This window comes from Penaeus vannamei, chromosome 15, assembly GCF_042767895.1.
Source record: "Penaeus vannamei isolate JL-2024 chromosome 15, ASM4276789v1, whole genome shotgun sequence".
NCBI lineage: Eukaryota > Metazoa > Arthropoda > Malacostraca > Decapoda > Penaeidae > Penaeus > Penaeus vannamei.
The window spans coordinates 12,197,144-12,214,643 of record NC_091563.1 but is presented as its reverse complement, the minus strand read 5'-3'; the positions used below and the strand labels follow the sequence as shown (position 1 = coordinate 12,214,643).

The 17,500-nt window shown below is 48.1% G+C and overlaps 1 protein-coding gene across 4 annotated transcripts in view; it reads left to right on the top strand.

Annotated features, from left to right (window-relative positions):
* Positions 1-17,500, top strand: part of GEFmeso (Guanine nucleotide exchange factor in mesoderm) — a 360,178-nt gene that overhangs the window by 273,037 nt on the left and 69,641 nt on the right. For 3 of the 4 annotated variants that reach the window (XM_070130437.1, XM_070130438.1, XM_070130435.1), the window contains exon 3: positions 16,767-16,814. The exons of the other annotated variant lie outside the window; for it this stretch is intronic. In XM_070130437.1, the coding sequence (XP_069986538.1) occupies positions 16,767-16,814 (48 nt within the window). The remainder of the gene's footprint in view (positions 1-16,766; positions 16,815-17,500) is intronic. 4 annotated transcript variants of the gene reach the window in all.

The following is a 17,500-nucleotide window of genomic DNA, read 5'->3' as shown; positions in this document are numbered from 1 at the left end:
TTATTATTGTTATTATTATTATTATCATCATCATTATAGTAATAACTATAATTATTGGCATTGTTATTTTATGATTATTGATTTGAATTTTTTGTACTTGTTTTATTATTATTATTATTATGAGTAGTAGTAAGCTATTTGTCATTATTGTTCTTGGTATTTTTATTATTTCCGTCATTATCATTACCATTAGGACCGAAGAAGTGGTAGTATTATAATGCTTGAACCTATTTCCTATAACTTTTGTGTATGTTAACCCCTGTTATTTCTTTTCTTTCTTGATTTTTGTTTTGCTTTCTCGTTCCTCGCAGAGTTGACGAGCAGTTCTTACACACTTATTTTCCCAAGCACTTTTACCGCCCCATTAATGACTTGACCTCACAGTGAAACCACTCTTAAGCAGCCTTTTTTTACTTGAATCTTGTCATAATATTATCCCAGTCGGAGCCATCTTGCTAATAGCGGCTTCTTTATATCCCTTCTGACCCATCCTGACCTCTGCCCTCGCGGGATGTGACTGACCTTATGCCTTACGAGGTCGGCCCCGCCCCCTTTGCCCTCATGAAGCTGCCCCCACCGGTATTTAACGAGAGATTTGAGGCGATTAGGGACACGCTCGACCGGCCGATTCAATGACCTGTGATGTCTTTTTGTGTTGTGACATGTCGGGTGGTTGTTACGCGGGTTGTGTTTGAACAGGGGTTGTTATTCCCATTTATTTGTCTGTTTGTCAGTTGTTTTAGAGTCTGGCTGATGTGGGATAGAATATCTTCCAAAAATTATAATGTTCAAATTTCTTGATTTGTCTGAGATTTGAGTAACTTTGATTTTGATATTGAATCGTAGTTTTAAATCCTATGCTTGTCTCTGACTCTCTCTCTCTCTCTCTCTCTCTCTCTCTCTCTCTCTCTCTCTCTCTCTCTCTCTCTCTCTCTCTCTCTCTCTCTCTCTCTCTCTCTCTGATTCTCTCTCTCTCTCTCCCTCCCCCTCTCTCTCCCTCTCTCCCTCTCTCCCTCCCTGTCACTCCTTCGCTCTCCCCCGCTCCCAAAGACCCGCCCAGATGGTAATGAGGATTCGACCGAGTTCCAATCCGCTCCCGAGGGATTCATTACCCCAGCCTCGGTCATTGGCCAATCGACCTCCATCTACACATCTGGTCCCTGTAAAAACCATTGTCCTGCAGCCCTTAAGTCCCGGTCCCTTGAGTCGAAGAAATGGCGAGTCCGGAATACATTAGCGTAACAATCGTGTTTGTGTGAGGTGTTGATCGGGGTCTCGAGTTGTGTAGTTTGCGTGGATTTTATGTATTTGTTTATTTGCTTATTCTTATTTGTTTGTATTGTGATAGCGACTAGGCTCAGGTATCTCTGCGTGGATTTTTCTGTAATAACTTTTTCTTATATTGAAAAAACAACAACCAAAGTCTTTTCCAAGTCAGGCGACGTCCCAAGGCAGCAGGTTTTTGTCTGCAGTCCGCATTCAAGATTTCTAAAGTCAGAATCGTAAGTTTGCACAACCGAGCCTGAGATAAAAGACTGATAGGAAAAAAATCCCTGGTGCATCTTAATTCTTGTATCAATTGCGGTACAGTCTTTGTACCGGACAGGATAATCGCCTGGTAATCACATGTTAGACGGGATTTACAACCTTCCCTCCAAGAGTCAGTAATCCGGGGATTAAAATGGCGCTTCAGAAGTGCGACCATAAGAGAGGAGGCGCCGCATCGGCCGAGGCTTTGATGGGTCAATTCCGAAGGTTTTGTGGAGGTAACTTGCATTTGCCGGATTCTGGGGCGGCTCAGGCGATCGCACGGACCGAGGGGGGCCTGTTTGAATTCGCTTTGGTTGTTTGTTTTATTTGATTTTAATGTTCACGTTGATGGAGAACCATGTGAACATGTATTGGAAGCGAGAAGAAAGTGCGATTCGGCATGAATAGAAGAGAGAGAGAAAAAAAAACCATTTGAAAGTTGTGTCGCGCCCATTAGCACCCTTTGGCCCGCAGCTGGAACCGCAATTTAATATAGTTCAGCAACAATCGCCAACGACACATCTCAGCGACGGAGCACAAAAGGGTGGCAGGGCGTGGTGGATCAGATATTGGATCAAAGGGCGACAAAAGCCTCCTCTATAGCCCCCTCCCCACCCCACGCACCCTTCCACCCTTTCCCCCTCACGTGAGGTGCTCGGTGGCGAACCCCCGGAGCGACCGAGAGCGACCTGCCGGGACGAGTTTCACGTCTCGTTGGCTGCGGCCGGTCTGGAGGGCCCTCCGCGCCCTTCCCCGCCTGCGTCGATTTTTGCAGGTTGTCGGGCTCGGAGGGTGTTACGTGCCATAAGGAGGGTGGGGTGTCGGTGATCTGAATTGATTTTCTCATCGAAATAGTACTAATTCTCATACATTTTAGGTATAGTGAAAATGGCTTATTTTAGCGAAACCAGAGCGATGCTTCTTAAGGTACTCTAATAATCAGCGCAGGTTCGAAGGCCAGAAACTGGTTCCATTCACGAAACGCCTTTTCCCTTTCATGGTTTGTCACAGTGTTCCCGGCCGGACGCTGAATGAGGCAGTAGGACATTCTGCGGGGCGAGAGAGTGCCCATAGCGATAGGCCGTGAATATATATTTTTTATCCTGTCCTTAGGCCTGTTGTGTCACTTCTTTTCGTTCCGTTTTGGTGTCGCGCCCTTGAGGACACCCTTGTATGTGGACGTGTGTGTGTTTGTTGAAGTGTTCCAGCTGCCTGGCCGATTGAGAACAATGGTTAGATAGTATCGGATGATAGCGTGTGTATATTGAAGAGACAACAGCTTCATCGCATACAAAGAGAGAGAGAGAGAGAGAGAGAGAGAGAGTGAGAGTGAGAGTGAGAGTGAGAGTGAGAGAGAGAGAGAGAGAGAGAGAGAGAGAGAGAGAGAGAGAAAGCAACAGACAGACAGGCAGTGTAGGATGAAAATATAATATCCCTGCTAAAGACCGCAGTCGCAAAACCTCTTCTTCGCCCAGCAACGCCACTGGGTGCTCGTTGGGCGGCTGGCCAATTAGCTCCCGTGCTTTGCGGGCCGCCTTATCGGCCAGCATCTCACCCGAAGCGACACGGGCGAGAGATAAGAATTCAGAGAAGGCTGCACGCGACCTGCAGGAGATAATCAGCTAAGCTCTTTGGGTCTCTGGGTGTTAAAGGTGTCCGCGCCTAATAGCTACCATTAGTATTAAGTGTCCCATGTCCGGATTGATTCTGCCCCTGATAATGGCTGAGGGAGAGTCCGCCGGCCGCCGCTGCCGCCACGTCGCGCCTCGTTAGCCCGGGAGGAGTGGGCGGTTTTCGGTCGTTTTTATGAACTGATTTTCTGCTTTTCTGCTGTTTTTTTGTTTTGTTTTGATATATGGTATTTTTTCTGTTCCGTTCTGGTTATATCTTCTCCCGTTCTGATTATGTGTTGGTTTGCTTATGAGAGCACAAATGATTTGTTTGGATTTTTTTGTGTGTAGACCAACATGGCGGTTAATTTACACACCCCTTCCCCTTAATGAGACTCGCCCTGAACTCCGGATTTTTTAACGATTATCCTAACCGTTATCAGCAGTTTAATCTCTTCCTTTGGCGTATAGATTAATTATGCGGTGGTCGTTAATGGCGCCATGAACGTGGGTGTTGATTATCCGTGCTTGGCAAACGGGTCTCTGATTTACGCGCAGAAGAGGCCGCGTGTGTGACATTTGGCGAAGGGGAACGATAACCTTTTGCCCGCGTGCTCGCGTAAATTAAGACTGTTGGCTTCAATTTGCGCGCTTTTATTACGTTGTCTTCATTGGTTTATTTGTTAATTGCGGCTGTGTTTTGCGAGGTGGGGGCGCCGTTATCATTCAGTGCCTTGCTCCCCACTCCCTTCTCTCCTCTCCTCTCTCTCTCTACTCTCCTCTCCTCTCCTCTCCTCTCCTCTCCTCTCTCTCTCCTCTCCCTCTTCTCTCTCTCTCTCTCTCTCTCTCTCTCTCTCTCTCTCTCTCTCTCTCCTCTCCTCTCCTCTCTCTCTCTCTCTCTCTCTCTCTCTCTCTCTCTCTCTCTCTCTCTCTCTCTCTCTCTCTCTCTCTCTCTCTCTCTCGCTTTCTCTCTCTCTCTCTCTCTCTCTCTCTCTCTCTCTCTCTCTCTCTCTCTCTCTCTCTCTCTCTCTCTCTCTCTCTCTCTCTCTCTCTCTCTCTCTCTCTCTCTCTCTCTCTCTCTCTCTCTCTCTCTCTCTCTCTCTCTCTCTCTCTCTCTCTCTCTTTCTCTCTCTCTCTCTCTCTCTCTAAATTTGCAAAGTCGTGGGAGAATTTTAGGAACGCTGATGATGATATTTACACAGGACGATGTTCAACACTCCTCAAGGCTGTGTATATTTTCGCGCGATGATGTGAATATCCAAGGGTTTTGTATATTTGATTTTTTCTAAATGTACATATATACGTATTTATTTTTCGCTTAGGTTTTTTGTTTTTATTTTCGTTCGCGCTTGATGGAAACGCCAAGGTTAGAATAAAATAGAGATTAATGGTTCGTTTCTTATGAAAGATTTAACGTTAGAAAAAGTGTAATTGGATAGAATATGTTTACTTCACGTCGCGTTCATTAAAGCAATTGCTGGATTTCTGAAAATTTGGTGGCAGATTTTTCTGGAATGCAAGATAGGGTGGCTGGGTTTCAAGAATGCAAGATTGGGAACCTTACTTTCAGGAATGCAAGATTGGATGCCTTACTTTCAGGAATGCAAGATTGGATGCCTTACTTTCAGGAATGTAAGGTTGAGTCGGTGGGTTTCAGTGATACAAAAGATTCAGACGCCCCCGTGGTAGCTTGATTGGGTTAAGCAGTCTTGAATAGCAACGACGCATAGTGATTCGGAAGGGAGTAAACACGAGAGTTACGACGTAAACACGAGTCGGCGACACAATGCAGGCGGAACGCATTAACCCGTTAGAGAGAGGGGAGGGGAGGGGAGGGCAGTGGAGGGGGGCGACCACGGCAAATATTTACGCTAATGCTGCCAAAACAAAATCCGATGCTCACGTTTCCGACATGATTACGGATTGTCGGGACTTCCTGTTTACGTCACATGTTCGAGTTGTATGTGTAGGGATGGTAATGGAGACGGGAGCATGGGGGGGGGGGGGGGGAGTCAGTACTGTAGTTGTGGTTTTCCGTTTATATTTTGTTTAGTTTTTTTTTGAATTTGCTCTTTTTCTTGGTCCATTTTCGTTTTTTGAGGGATTTCGTAATTAATGTTTTGTTTTGCTTTTCCGTTTTCATTTTTTGGATTTCGAACTTCCCTCCTGTATACGGGGGGGGGGGGGGGGGTTCTTTCGTGGACTTTTGAATACCGTGTTATGTGTATGTGATTTTGTCTGTAGAAGTGAACGAACATTTTTGGTTTTTCTTTTCCGTTTGTCCATTTTTGAAAAACCTCATTAGGTACTCTTACTTTACTCCTTGCATGTGCGGAAGGCATTAAGAGGATGAAAAAAGAGCGCTGTGTGAGAACGAGAGGGATGAGGCAGGAAGCAGAAGGTGGTGGGAAGGAACCGAAAGGATAATGAGAAAGGATAATTGAGGAAGGCAGATGTCACGGTCGCCGGGGACGCGCCGGCGGTCATTCCTCGAGCCTTCCACTCGTTCTCATGTTTTGATTTGAATTTACTGTCTTATTTGTGATTTTTACCTTTGCCTTGCTTTAGTTTTGATCTAAGTATATATGTATTTTAATATTTCTGGTTATCAATGCCTGTTTTTCTCTTTTTATATTTGTGTCTCGTTTGGTCCTTGGCCTCTCCCTCTCTCACCTCACCTATATATATTCAAAAATAACTCCGTCTAATTTGAGCCTCTGTCTTCCCTACAGGTAAGCCCGAACGTGATGAGTCAGTAAGCCTGGAAACCTCCCCCTCCCCCCTCCCGCCCCCTTAGCCTGGGCAAGGTAAGTTTCAGAGACAACACCGCCCCGCCACCTTTGGGAATAAGAAGCTGTTCTTCGGCAGCCATTAAAGACGCCCCTTTGAGGTCGGAGTGTTTATGCCAGCGCAGCAGCTGTTATGAGAGGCGGTGTGTTTTTTCCCCTCTTTTTTTCTCCTTTTAGTTCCGATTCCGTCTTGGCGCCAAGGTGGTGACGTCACGCGGCAGGTAACAAGCAGGTGTCAGTTGTTGCTTGGTTGGCCACGCCCTCCTCGCGCTAGGAGGGACGATCACCTCAATGGAAGTTGTAATTGTATTTTGCTAACGATTTGAATCCAACAAGAGTTATCGTTCATGGGGTTAATAGCTCGCTTGACCTCACGATGACCTCGTAAAGGGTGGAGTGGATCAGTCGGCGACCTACTGACACCTGCTGCCCCGATAAGCGGCCTGGAGGGCGTCTGTCAAAAGTCACACCTGTCTTCGGTCGTCTCGGTCGTCGCATTCGCAGGTAGATCACGTGTCGCAGCTGATTAGGGAGGCTGCGGAGGCGTGAGTGATGCTCCTTCCTTCGTGCGCAGCGTCCTCCGATTCAAAATTTGTGGAATGCATTTACGTTCGTTGGTTTTCCTCCTCTGGGGCCTCGTCTTGTCCACTTCTCCCACTCCCTCTCCGAACAAAGCGAGGGAAAAAGTAGCAGTACTTGCCTCACTCGCGGTATGAAGGCAGGCCCTGTTCTCCCCTCTCGCCCTCCTCGCCTCGTCTGCCACAGTGACGCCGTCCCCCCCCCCCCCTTCTCCACTTTTGTTTGTTGATAAACGCATCACGAGACGCGGTCGCCCCCAGACTGGATGGGGACGGCGACAAAGCCTTCGCCAACAACGCCCCTTTTTGGCCGGTTGAGAAACTCTCTCACTCACTCACTCACTCACTCTCTCTCTCTCTCTCTCTCTCTCTCTCTCTCTCTCTCTCTCTCTCTCTCTCTCTCTCTCTCTCTCTCTCTCTCTCTCTCTCTCTCTCATTCTCTCATTCTCTGCCTCCTCCCGTCCCATTCCCAATGCCTCTCCTTCTCCTCCCAGTCCCTCTCCCATTCCACCGCAAACTAATCATCTTTATCTATCTCTCTACCAACCTCTGCATGTCTCTCGCCCCACCCACTCCGTGTTCTCCCAACGCACATTTTCCCAATATTTCAATCTTTGTTTTGATATTATTCACCAGCATCCGCGTAGGAAATCATGATCCGCGTATATCGACCCCATCCCCTGTGTGACGTCAGAAAGGTGGCAAGATTAGGCAGAGACAGGCGCTGGCCATGGTCCTAAGAAATAGGTCACGGGGGGACGAGGGAGTACAGGCACAAGTGGCACTTGTAACGGTCATAGGCATAGTGGCAGAGAAAGGAAGCGGGTGAGGGAAAGGAAGGGGAGGAAGAGAGAGAGAGAGAGAGAGAGAGAGAGAGAGAGAGAGAGAGAGAGAGAGAGAGAGAGAGAGAGAGAGAGAGAGAGAGAGGGAGAGAGAAAGGGGGGGGGGTAAAAGCGGTTTGAGTGTGACCAGAACTACTGTTGCTTATATGGAGAGTTACGGAAAAGGGGTCGTGGATTATTAAGGGTTACCAAAATAGGATTAGAGATGAAAATATGGAACAACTTGACCTAATTTTCGTAGAGAATTAGCGGTGAACCTTATGTTGAAGTATTAATATTAATACAGACGGGCGTATTAAATGTTTTCTCTTAAAAGAAGGAAACCAGAAAGGATTATCACAATATTCGATATTCTTGGAATACCCTCTCAGCTGTAGTATGTAATATCGGAAATTCCCTCTCCATGATTTTATTTATTTTTCTCTCCCCTTTTTCACTCCCGCGTTTCTAAAAATACAATCTGCTATCATGCTCGCGGGTTCAAGGCATCGCCCTCTTGACGCCGTTCTTGGGGAGGGTTTACAGCGGCTCCTCAGGTAACGCACACTCCTCGCGCCTCCTTCGCCCTCCTGACCCCTCGGCGCCCGCTCTCCCTCCTCCTCCCCTTCCCTTCCTCTATCCCTCCCTCCCTCCCACCCTCCTTCCTCTCCTCCCCTTCCCTTCCTCTATCCCTCCCTCCCTCCCTCCTTCTTCCTCTCCTCCCCTTCCCTTCCCCCCTCCCTCCCTTCCTCCTCCTCCTCCTTCACCTCCACCTGCTACTCTTCCTTCTCCCCCTCCCATTCCTCCTCCTCGTCCTCCCCATCCACCACCTCCTCCTCCTCCTCCTCTTAGGACCCTTTCTTCTACGCGCTTGAGGTGCAGTGTTCCCCTCACGAACTTATTATCGGAGTCCGCCACGTCAGTTCCCCTCGCTCTCCCGCAAGGTAGTCTGCTGGAGTCCGCGGCGGATGAGGCAGCCCTCGGCCCTTTTTCTTGGAGGGATTCCGATCGTTCATAAAGTGCATTGGAAGCTCCTCGGGGCCGCGGAATACATGGTCCAAGTCTTTTCCTCCGAGAGTGATTTGCGTGCGATGGTAAAGGTCGGAGGTGAATTCGTGTGCGTCGCGGGTAATGAGTTCGTTTGGGTGTTCGGCGGTTCAGCTCGACGGCGGTTTTTTGAGTGAAGTGGACAGCCGGTCGAGGATTTATGAAGGCTGCAGTGCGGGAGGATATTAGACGAGTGTGTCCTGAGGTAAGATTTATGGGGTTCTCTCTCTCTCTCTCTCTCTCTCTCTCTCTCTCTCTCTCTCTCTCTCTCTCTCTCTCTCTCTCTCTCTCTCTCTCTCTCTCTCTCTCTCTCTCTCTCTCTCTCTCTTTCACACACACACATATACAGTATCCATCTATCTATCTATCCGTCTATGTGTCTGTCTCTATCTCTATGTACCTCCTTTTCTTCTCCTTCCAGTCTCCCTCTCCCGCTCGCGCTTCGTCCCCCACTATTCTTCTCTCATTTCCTTCACTCCTCCATTCCTCCCCTCCGTCCTTATCATCTCTTGATATATGTGTCATCCCTTCTAAAATCCTTTAATTTCCTTTGACGTAGGACCAGAGGAGTCCGGAAGGAGGAAGTCCTCGTCACACAGCATGTCACTAAGGCAGGTGGCAGAAGCAGGGACGTGGCTGTTTTTTCCCCTGTGTGTTTATGCCATAATTAAGGACCACAGTATAAAGCCCTTTTTGTCGAGTATGATGATGCATGGTGAAGGTCGTATTGCATATAAAACTGCCTCTGTAAAGAACATTGGTCTCGACTAGAATTTAAGGCAAGAAATTATGAGAGTGTCATTGTAATATGATGCCAGTGGTCACAAATGGCGACGGATAATGAATGAGTAAACACTGCATTGTTAATAATACTTTAACAGTTAGAATGGCAATGAAAAAGCCGTTTGTGTGAGCCCGCCGGCCTTGTTGGGGGAGCTGGCTTCAAGGTTCTATCCTGGGTGGGCACAGAGAGAGAGAGAGAGAGAGAGAGAGAGAGAGAGAGAGAGAGAGAGAGAGAGAGAGAGAGAGAGAGAGAGAGAGAGAGAGAGAGAGAGAGAGAGAGAGAGAGCCTGGCTGACTGACCGACTTGCATTGTAAGGCGTTAGATTGAGGAGGGAAAGGATGACTCCTGCGATAGCCCAGATAGAGGGCGTTGCGATGCCCCAGGGTGTCGCTGGTCACGCCCCAGCGACGGCCTTCTTGGGCACCGTGGCCCCCATGCATCTGCCAGAAGTCGGGTCCCTTGTGTTTACGCTCCGTTTCTTGGGCCGTTGCTTTCTTTGTCACGAAGGCAGAGGAGTCGCCGGAGGAGAGAGGACGGTTCGCTCTTACAATAAACAGTAACTGTAAACACGAACTACAAACAAGGAAGAAGGAGGCGTTTCATTGTGTCGCTTTCCCCATGACTTTATTTGTGTAACATGATGTAGATGTAGATATAATGTTATCAAGACAGACAGAAGACGGCAACAGAAACATAAACAAAGGAGCTCCCCCGAGCGATGTTTGTGTTTTTTAAGTTCGCTTTCTTTTCTAGCTCACGCCCTATGGGGGACCTGGTGACCTCTAGAAGCCCTATGGCTATTGAGGCTGCGTCCTTGGCTGTCGTGACTCACGGGTTATTCGCAAGGGTCAAGACTGGGAGGGTTAGAGAGGGCCCGGGGGAGAGGGGCCCTCCCGACGGCTGATGTCAGGGTAACCTACAATTTGTCTCGGGCGTCGGATTTTAAGTGGCCTGAGGAAGGGTGAAAAAAGGGAGAAGGTAGGAGGGAAAGAAGAGAAGGGTGAAGAAAGAGAAAATGTTCGGAGAACTTATGTAAAGAAATTCTAGAATGGTTGGACTGGAGAGGTAATGTGATTGGTGGAGATAAGAGAAAATAACGAAGAGCGTGTAGGCATAGGAACCAAATAAGCAAGCAAGCACGCAGGCAGATGGGCGAGAAGTTGACACGAGAGCAGGCAAGAAGAAGTGCGTGGGAAGGAAAGAAAAAGTTGAGAGGTTTTGGAGTGCGTGGGAGATCGAGGGGCGTCTGGAGGCTGGAGTGGCGAGGAGTGTTCCTCAGCGGACACAGGAGACGTCTGTTCCGCCACAAGGTCGCTGCACGTCGCCCTCTGCTCATGAGTCCTTTGTTATGCCATTGTTACGACGCGTCATCTTCGTCTTCGGATATTATGCCAAGCGCCGCCATGCGACATCCGTCTCGGGGCACGAGGCGGATGTCCGCCTATTGGGTCCTCATCTTAATGGACCTTGCGTTTCTCTTGCGCTGGCTTGCAGTGTTTGCTAAGCCTAGTGGAACGCCCACGCGCGGGACAGCGAATGGGGCGTCCGTTGCTCCGCTTTGCGTTTGGCTGTCGCTGAAGTAATACCAGGGCATTGTCACGCGGCGGTTATGCGGCCGTTACTCACCCAAAGCGCCCTGTGGAGGCATTGTTCATGATGTTCCACAGGTTACAAAGTTTCCTTTGTCGGCATGTCTCGGTGTTTATCCCTTGGGTGTTTACTCAGCGCCCCAAGTGCCACCCCTTCCTTTGGCTGATTATTGACGTCCTCTTTGTGGTGTCGGTCCCTCCCCCCCTCCCGCGTCTCCCACACCCCACTCCGGATATGCTCCGGCGCCCTGGACGCACACAGTTGTTTGACCGTGACACCAAAGCCTGTCTGCCTCGCTGAATTATGTCTCTCGGTGTAACATCCTTCCCACGCGGTGTATTGCTTGCACCGACAGCTGTTCCTTGTCCTGTGAATAAACTCTGGTCATTATGGTTCTGTTTTTGAGCGTTTTACTCATGACTGAAGCAATTAAGAGAGTTATCGGCAAAATCTACATCAGCGGCTCTCACCTTCATCATCCCACGCACATGCAGAGAGCGTGTTGCTCTGAAGGTGCACTCGCACGCACACATCGGACATGCCAGGCAGGCCATTGCTTATATGTGTATCACTTACTAGTTTTTGCTGCAACACTTAAGTAGAGGGAGTGTCGCATGCACCGCCGCCTCCTCGCCCACCACCGCGCCGCCGCCTCCCGAGCTGCTTCGTCCTTCACTACTATGTTGCTATTGCACTTTGCAGGCGCCCTGCCAGTGCCAAGAATAGTCCTAGGTAAACGGTTGGGACATTCGTTGGAGTTGTTGCCGTGAAGGACGTCATCAGGCTGCGAAGGAGGGAGCACGAAGGAAGGGCATCTGCAAAGAGGAACCATAAGAACTACGACAAGTTGTTCCGCCGCGGCCATTGGTCGGAGCTGATGAGGGTTGAATGGCCCTCTGAAAAGGTCGTTAGTACACGGTCGGACGGAGGACGGATGGGCGAAGGGGAAGCAGAAGGACAAGTAGAGATAGCCGAGCGAGAGAAAAAAGGAATATCTTTTTAAATAGGCACTGACAAGGTCACGAATGCCCGAGAACAGCTGGGCCCAAATATGAACTGTATATGTGGTTTTAAGTACATAGGTATTTTTATGAAAGGAATTCTTACTGAATTTCGTGTGAGTGGGCCTCGACTAGCGATAATAGCGAGTATGTTCTAGGCGTGCCAGGGTACGACTTTTAATAAGGAAATCGCATAAAATGGACACGAGAATAAAATAGAAAGAATTGGATCCAAGAGAAACCGAAAGCGAAACAGGTGCCAGATGGGAGAGCCAGGTGCCAAGGGAAAGCAGTGCCGGCCAGACTTGGGTTTCTGAGGTACTCGTCGTCAGAAAGATAAAGTGGTACATTCCCAACCCTTGTGTACACTCAGGTGTACTGATGACGTTACCAGAAGGAGTTTCCTCCCTCTTCCCCTCACCCCCCCCCTACTCCCTTGACGTGTAGGCGGGGTGGAGGTGCTTAGGCCTGCGGTCGGACAGGAAGAAGATATGGCACTAATGTCTTGTCAGGTGCCGTGCCACGCATTCCGGAGGCGCTGCTCAGGCAGGGAGAGGAAAGGGCGACAGGCGCTTGTGTACACAAAACTTTTTTCTAGACGGTTTGACGGAGGCCGTCTAAGTTTTAAAATGTTCCTAAACAAAATATCAAAATTTTGTAGTTATATTTATTATAACTTTTTTTTTACTATTCTTATTAATTTAGGTATTTTTTTATTAATATCACTAACAATAAACTCCACAACAGCTCTGAACATCATTGACTGTAGCATCAAGGGGATTTTTCTAGACGCTCCACACCCTTAGCGAGGGGAGGGGGGTATGGAAGGGGGAGATGGGTGCTAGATCTGGGTTGAGCCATCGTCCACAGCCTTGGGTGGTAATAGCCAGTACTGACCGTGAGGTAAGTGCTATTACTACAGCAGACCGCGCGTGTGTCTGGGGGGAGGGGGCCGGGGTGGCGGCAGAAAGGAGGGAGTTAATATCTCAGTCCACCTTTACAAGTTACCGAAATCTATTTTTGGTCGTATTTAGTCTGTCCTTTCTGCATTGTTCTTTCGCCTCGCTTAAGTCCTTGATAATACCTGTTGTTTTCCCTCGCTCCAGTATTTTTTTTTCTAGGCTTCTCACGCGTAACAAGGTAATTTCCCTCGTTAGGACGGCAGCGGGCGTTAGAACCGGGTTGTGGAAGAGCGATGAATGGGGTGACCGATGATAGTAGGTTTGGTGTCGGCTGATGATCCCGCTAACGGTACACAACGCGGTTATAATGACTTCTGTCCCGTTTTCTTTATTCAGAAGTTCATGTTTTGGTCTGTTTGTTTTTTCACGCGTTTTCTTCGCTTGACCTTTTGTTTTTGCTCTTACCGATTCGCTCTCTTCCTCTTGGTTTCTTACTCCTTACACGTATTGGCATTATTGGTATTGGCATTTTTGTGTATCAGCTTGTGGCCGAAGTGCGTCATGTATTCATACGCTAGAAGGAGATATTCGTATACATAGTCATACTCATACATATAGAAATACTTAAACTTATACATGAACACACACACACACACACACACACACACACACACACACACACACACACACACACACACACACACACACACACACACACACACACACACACACACACACACATACACGCGCGCACGCACGCACACTCGTTCTCACACACATACATATTTTCATACATGGATATCTGCGTATATATATATATATATATATATTCGTACACATGTTCTTTTACATACATGCGTACATACATACAGACATTCACATATATGTAGTGAATAAGTGTATATATATTTATGTATATCTGATTTTCCTTATTAATGTAAACGGAAAGGTCCAGGTGGCGCATGCCCTCCTGTCACCTCCCGGCCGGCAGGTGACAGCGCCCCTGCACCTGGTCGCAGCGCCTGCATTCTGCAGCCTAAACAATACATGGCATTCGAAACTTCTCGTTCGATCGAAGGGTCGACTTGTTCAGTGGCTCTTTCGAATGTATTTCTTGAGCTCGACGACGCAAGGACGACACCGGCCCGTCGGGCCTTGGTCGGGCCGACTTGCGACGCCGTGTCACGCGCCACAGAAGAACAATCGCGCGGCTTTCACTCGGGCGGCCTTCGCCAAACGCCGCTCTCCTGCGGGCCCTTTCGCGGATCACAGCTTCGCGCGGTGGAAGAGCCTGGTGCGTCGCTGACATTTTCAAGGGATTTTTTTGTTTCTTTTTTCTCTTTCCTTCTTTATTATTCACCACTAACAATTATTCTCTGCCTTTGTTCTTTCTGTTCATTTTTGTTGTATTTGTTTTCTTTGCCATTTTCCCTTCCCATACCACATGCAAAATCAGGCAGGTCCTGCTGGTCCAATATTTGCCACAGCCTCCCAGAAGCACATTGTGGAACGCCCCTGACGGAGGAATGCAAATCGTGTTTGTGTTCATAAGGGCGCGAAATGAGACGGTCTGATGTTGAGTGACATTTTTATGACGCTGGCCGAGGGGAGCGGAGTTACTAGTGGCAGGTGGCGAAAGGGGGAATGGAAGGGGAGGGGGAGGGAGGAAGAAAATGGATGTTCATAATGTTCCGTTTTCAGCATAATGAAGGTAGGACTGTCTCTGAGATTGTCATCTGGGGGGCCCCGTTAGGAAATAAACAAAAATAGTAACACGAAAGTGAAGAAAACCTTGGACGTAGATGTTTATCTACAACGGATGATCATGTTATCGTTAAATTGATCCTCTACTTCATTACCAACACTGTCTTCACCTCTCCCGCCCCGCCCCCTCACCACCGCCTTCTCCGCACTCGTTATCATCACCATCTCCCGGCGCCGAGATGGTGACCTGACCACGTCTCGCGAATGGGCGGCGCGTGTCCGACGAGAGCCTCGAGGAAACGCCTCCCCTGCGACCCTCTGCTCTTGCGGGCGAGGCTCTGGTGCTCCGGGTTTTATTGGCGATCTGGGAGGGCCGGCTGGGCGTTTGAAGTCTGGGGGTCGACGGTTCATGGCGCTCTGCGGGGGAGAGGGAGAGAGGGAGGAGGAAAGAGGAGGGGGTGAGGAAGGAGGGAGGGAGGGAGAAGGGGTGGGGGTAAGGTAGGAGGAGGGAGGGAGAGGGGGACGGGGTGAGGAAGGAGGAGGGAGGGAGAAGGGGAGGAGGTAAGGAAGGAGGAGGGAGGGAGAGGGGGACGGGTTGAGGAAGGAGGAGGGAGGGAGACGGGGAGAGTGAAGGAGGAAGGGAGGGGAGGGAATAGATACTAGAAAAGGGGACTGAAGGAGCAAATAGAAAAGGAGGAGAGGGGAAAGGGAACAGATAATGTAGATGGAAAAGGAAGGAGTGAATGGAGAAGGAAAGGAGGGAAGGAGGGAGGAAAGAAGGAAGTAAGAAAAAGAAAGTAATGACTCATAGTATTAAAAGACGAAAATAAGCAGGATGCAGAAAAAGGTTTTGAAGGAAGATGAATAGAAGAAAGAGAATGAGAATTGGAAGAAAGATGAGGAGCAGCGGGGGAGGAGGAAGAAGTTGAAACAAGAATGAGGGAGATTATTTTACCAAAGATATTTGCTTTCGAAATATATTTGCAAACCGTTTCCTGATATTGCGTGTGCTCACAGGATGTTATTCCTAATGCTCGTTTTTTGTCGCGGATTTCCGAAATATGATGCCGGAAGCCAGAGGGTTTTCACAACTGTTATCAGGAGCTTTGCCATGTGTGTTTGTTATTCTGACTGTGAAAGTGTAATTATGCTAATGATTCGTCTTAATGACTGGCTGAGTGTATGATTGTATCATCTGTCAACCCTTTTCTGCGTAGAAAGTGATAGGAATGGAAAACGTTCCAATTTCAGGCGGTAGAGGAAACAGAGGTGTCGTTTCTCTCTCTCTCTCTCTCTCTCTCTCTCTCTCTCTCTCTCTCTCTCTCTCTCTCTCTCTCTCTCTCTCTCTCTCTCTCTCTCTCTCTCTCTCTCTCTCTCTCTCTCCTTCATTCATTCATTCATTTATTCCCATTCTTTCTATCATTCTCCCTCCTCTCCCTCTCCTTATCTCCTTTGTTTTCTTGCTCTCTCCTCCTCAACCCCACATTCTCTTATTCCTCGCCTCATTCTCTCCCACCCTTCCGACGACCTTCGCTATGATTCGAGCCCCAGAATAATGAAACGAAACTCAGCCGGTCGAACGAAGCGGAACAACACCAGTTTCGAGCAGAGTCGAGCATGATTGTGTTTTTAGCCCACAAACGGGTCGGGAGCATCATGGCGGGCGTGCGGTTAGGGTGAAACTGGTACGCACTGCTGGACCACTGACCGGTAGTTACTGTAGTGTTAGGGGGAGGGGAAAGGGGAAGGGGGAGGAGAGGGTGGTGGGGGAAGAGGAGGAGGAGGAGGAGGGGGGAGGTGTGGTGGGTGGTGGGTTTTAGGATTCTCTCTTTTCTTTTCTTTTTTCTTTTTCTCTTTTTGAGTTCGTTTTTTATTCTCTTTTCTCTCTCTCTCTCTCTCTCTCTCTCTCTCTCTCTCTCTCTCTCTCTCTCTCTCTCTCTCTCTCTCTCTCTCTCTCTCTCTCTCTCTCTCTCTCTCTCTCTCTTCATCTCTTCATTTCTTAACATAATTATGAACAGAATTTATTATTAATATTACGTCTAACATACTCAACTGTGATATAATTTATGCAATTTTATGTTAAATTTAGCTTCATTTAATTTGCTTGTCATCTATTTAACGCAACGCCTAGCATGTTTATATGCGACTTGATGTATTTTATTTAGCATTTAAGTTAGCTTTATGTGGAAATTGCTTTTACAGTATTCCATGTTTTTAATGCCTTTCTTCTTCTTTGCCCTTGATTTTAAGCTTTTATTTTAAGATTATTTTCAGCTTTTATTGTAAGACATTTTTTTGTTTTCAGCCTTTCTTTAAAGACCGTTTTTTGTGTTCCTTTGCTCTTTGATTTTCAGCTTTCATTGGGGTTGACACTGTTCTTCATCTCTGTCCTTCTCTCTGCGTTTTTCAGGCTGTCTGCTCTTACCCCATGACCTTGACTTCAGCTCACAGTTCCCAGGTACAGTCGCGTTGCTCTGAATCTTGCTGAAACACCGGAATCTTGAGCTCTACCGGTCCCCCTCGTGTCTTGTCCTCTTGCTATGTTGTGGATTTAGAATGTAGACCCTTGTTTGTGTTCCCGAGATTGTGTATGTGGGCCGCATGGATGGCCCCCTCTGATATGTGGGGGTTTTGATGTCCTCACCGCATTTCCCAACCACATGATGCGTCCTCTGGCACCCCCATCCCCTCCTCTGCTTATGCTCGCTAAGTGATATCCCAACACTCCCTTCTTGCTTTCTTTATTTATTTTTCATGTTTCTTTTATTTGAGCCTTGTGAATGTGTCCCTGAGTTTCGAATCTCATTTGAGCCCCTTCCCTCTTCTCCCCTACCCCTTTCCCCCCTTCCCTCTTCCCACTTCCCACTTCTCCGTCCTCCCTTCTCCTCGGTATTTCCTCTCGGATCTATATTGTATAATGCTTTATCAGTCTGCCTTGTGTCTCTCTTTGTTTATAGGCTTTGCAATATGTTTTCTGTCTTGTCTTGTCTTGTGTCGTATTTGCATGTAGGCCTACCGCGATGGAACAAGCACAGGAATTCCTTTACTCTTATTCTCTTCCTGGTAAACCGATGGAGAGGAATTGGTTCCCGTTTTGCCTGTCGAAGCGCATGTGTGAAGCGTTTTAATTAATGGGTCAGCGAG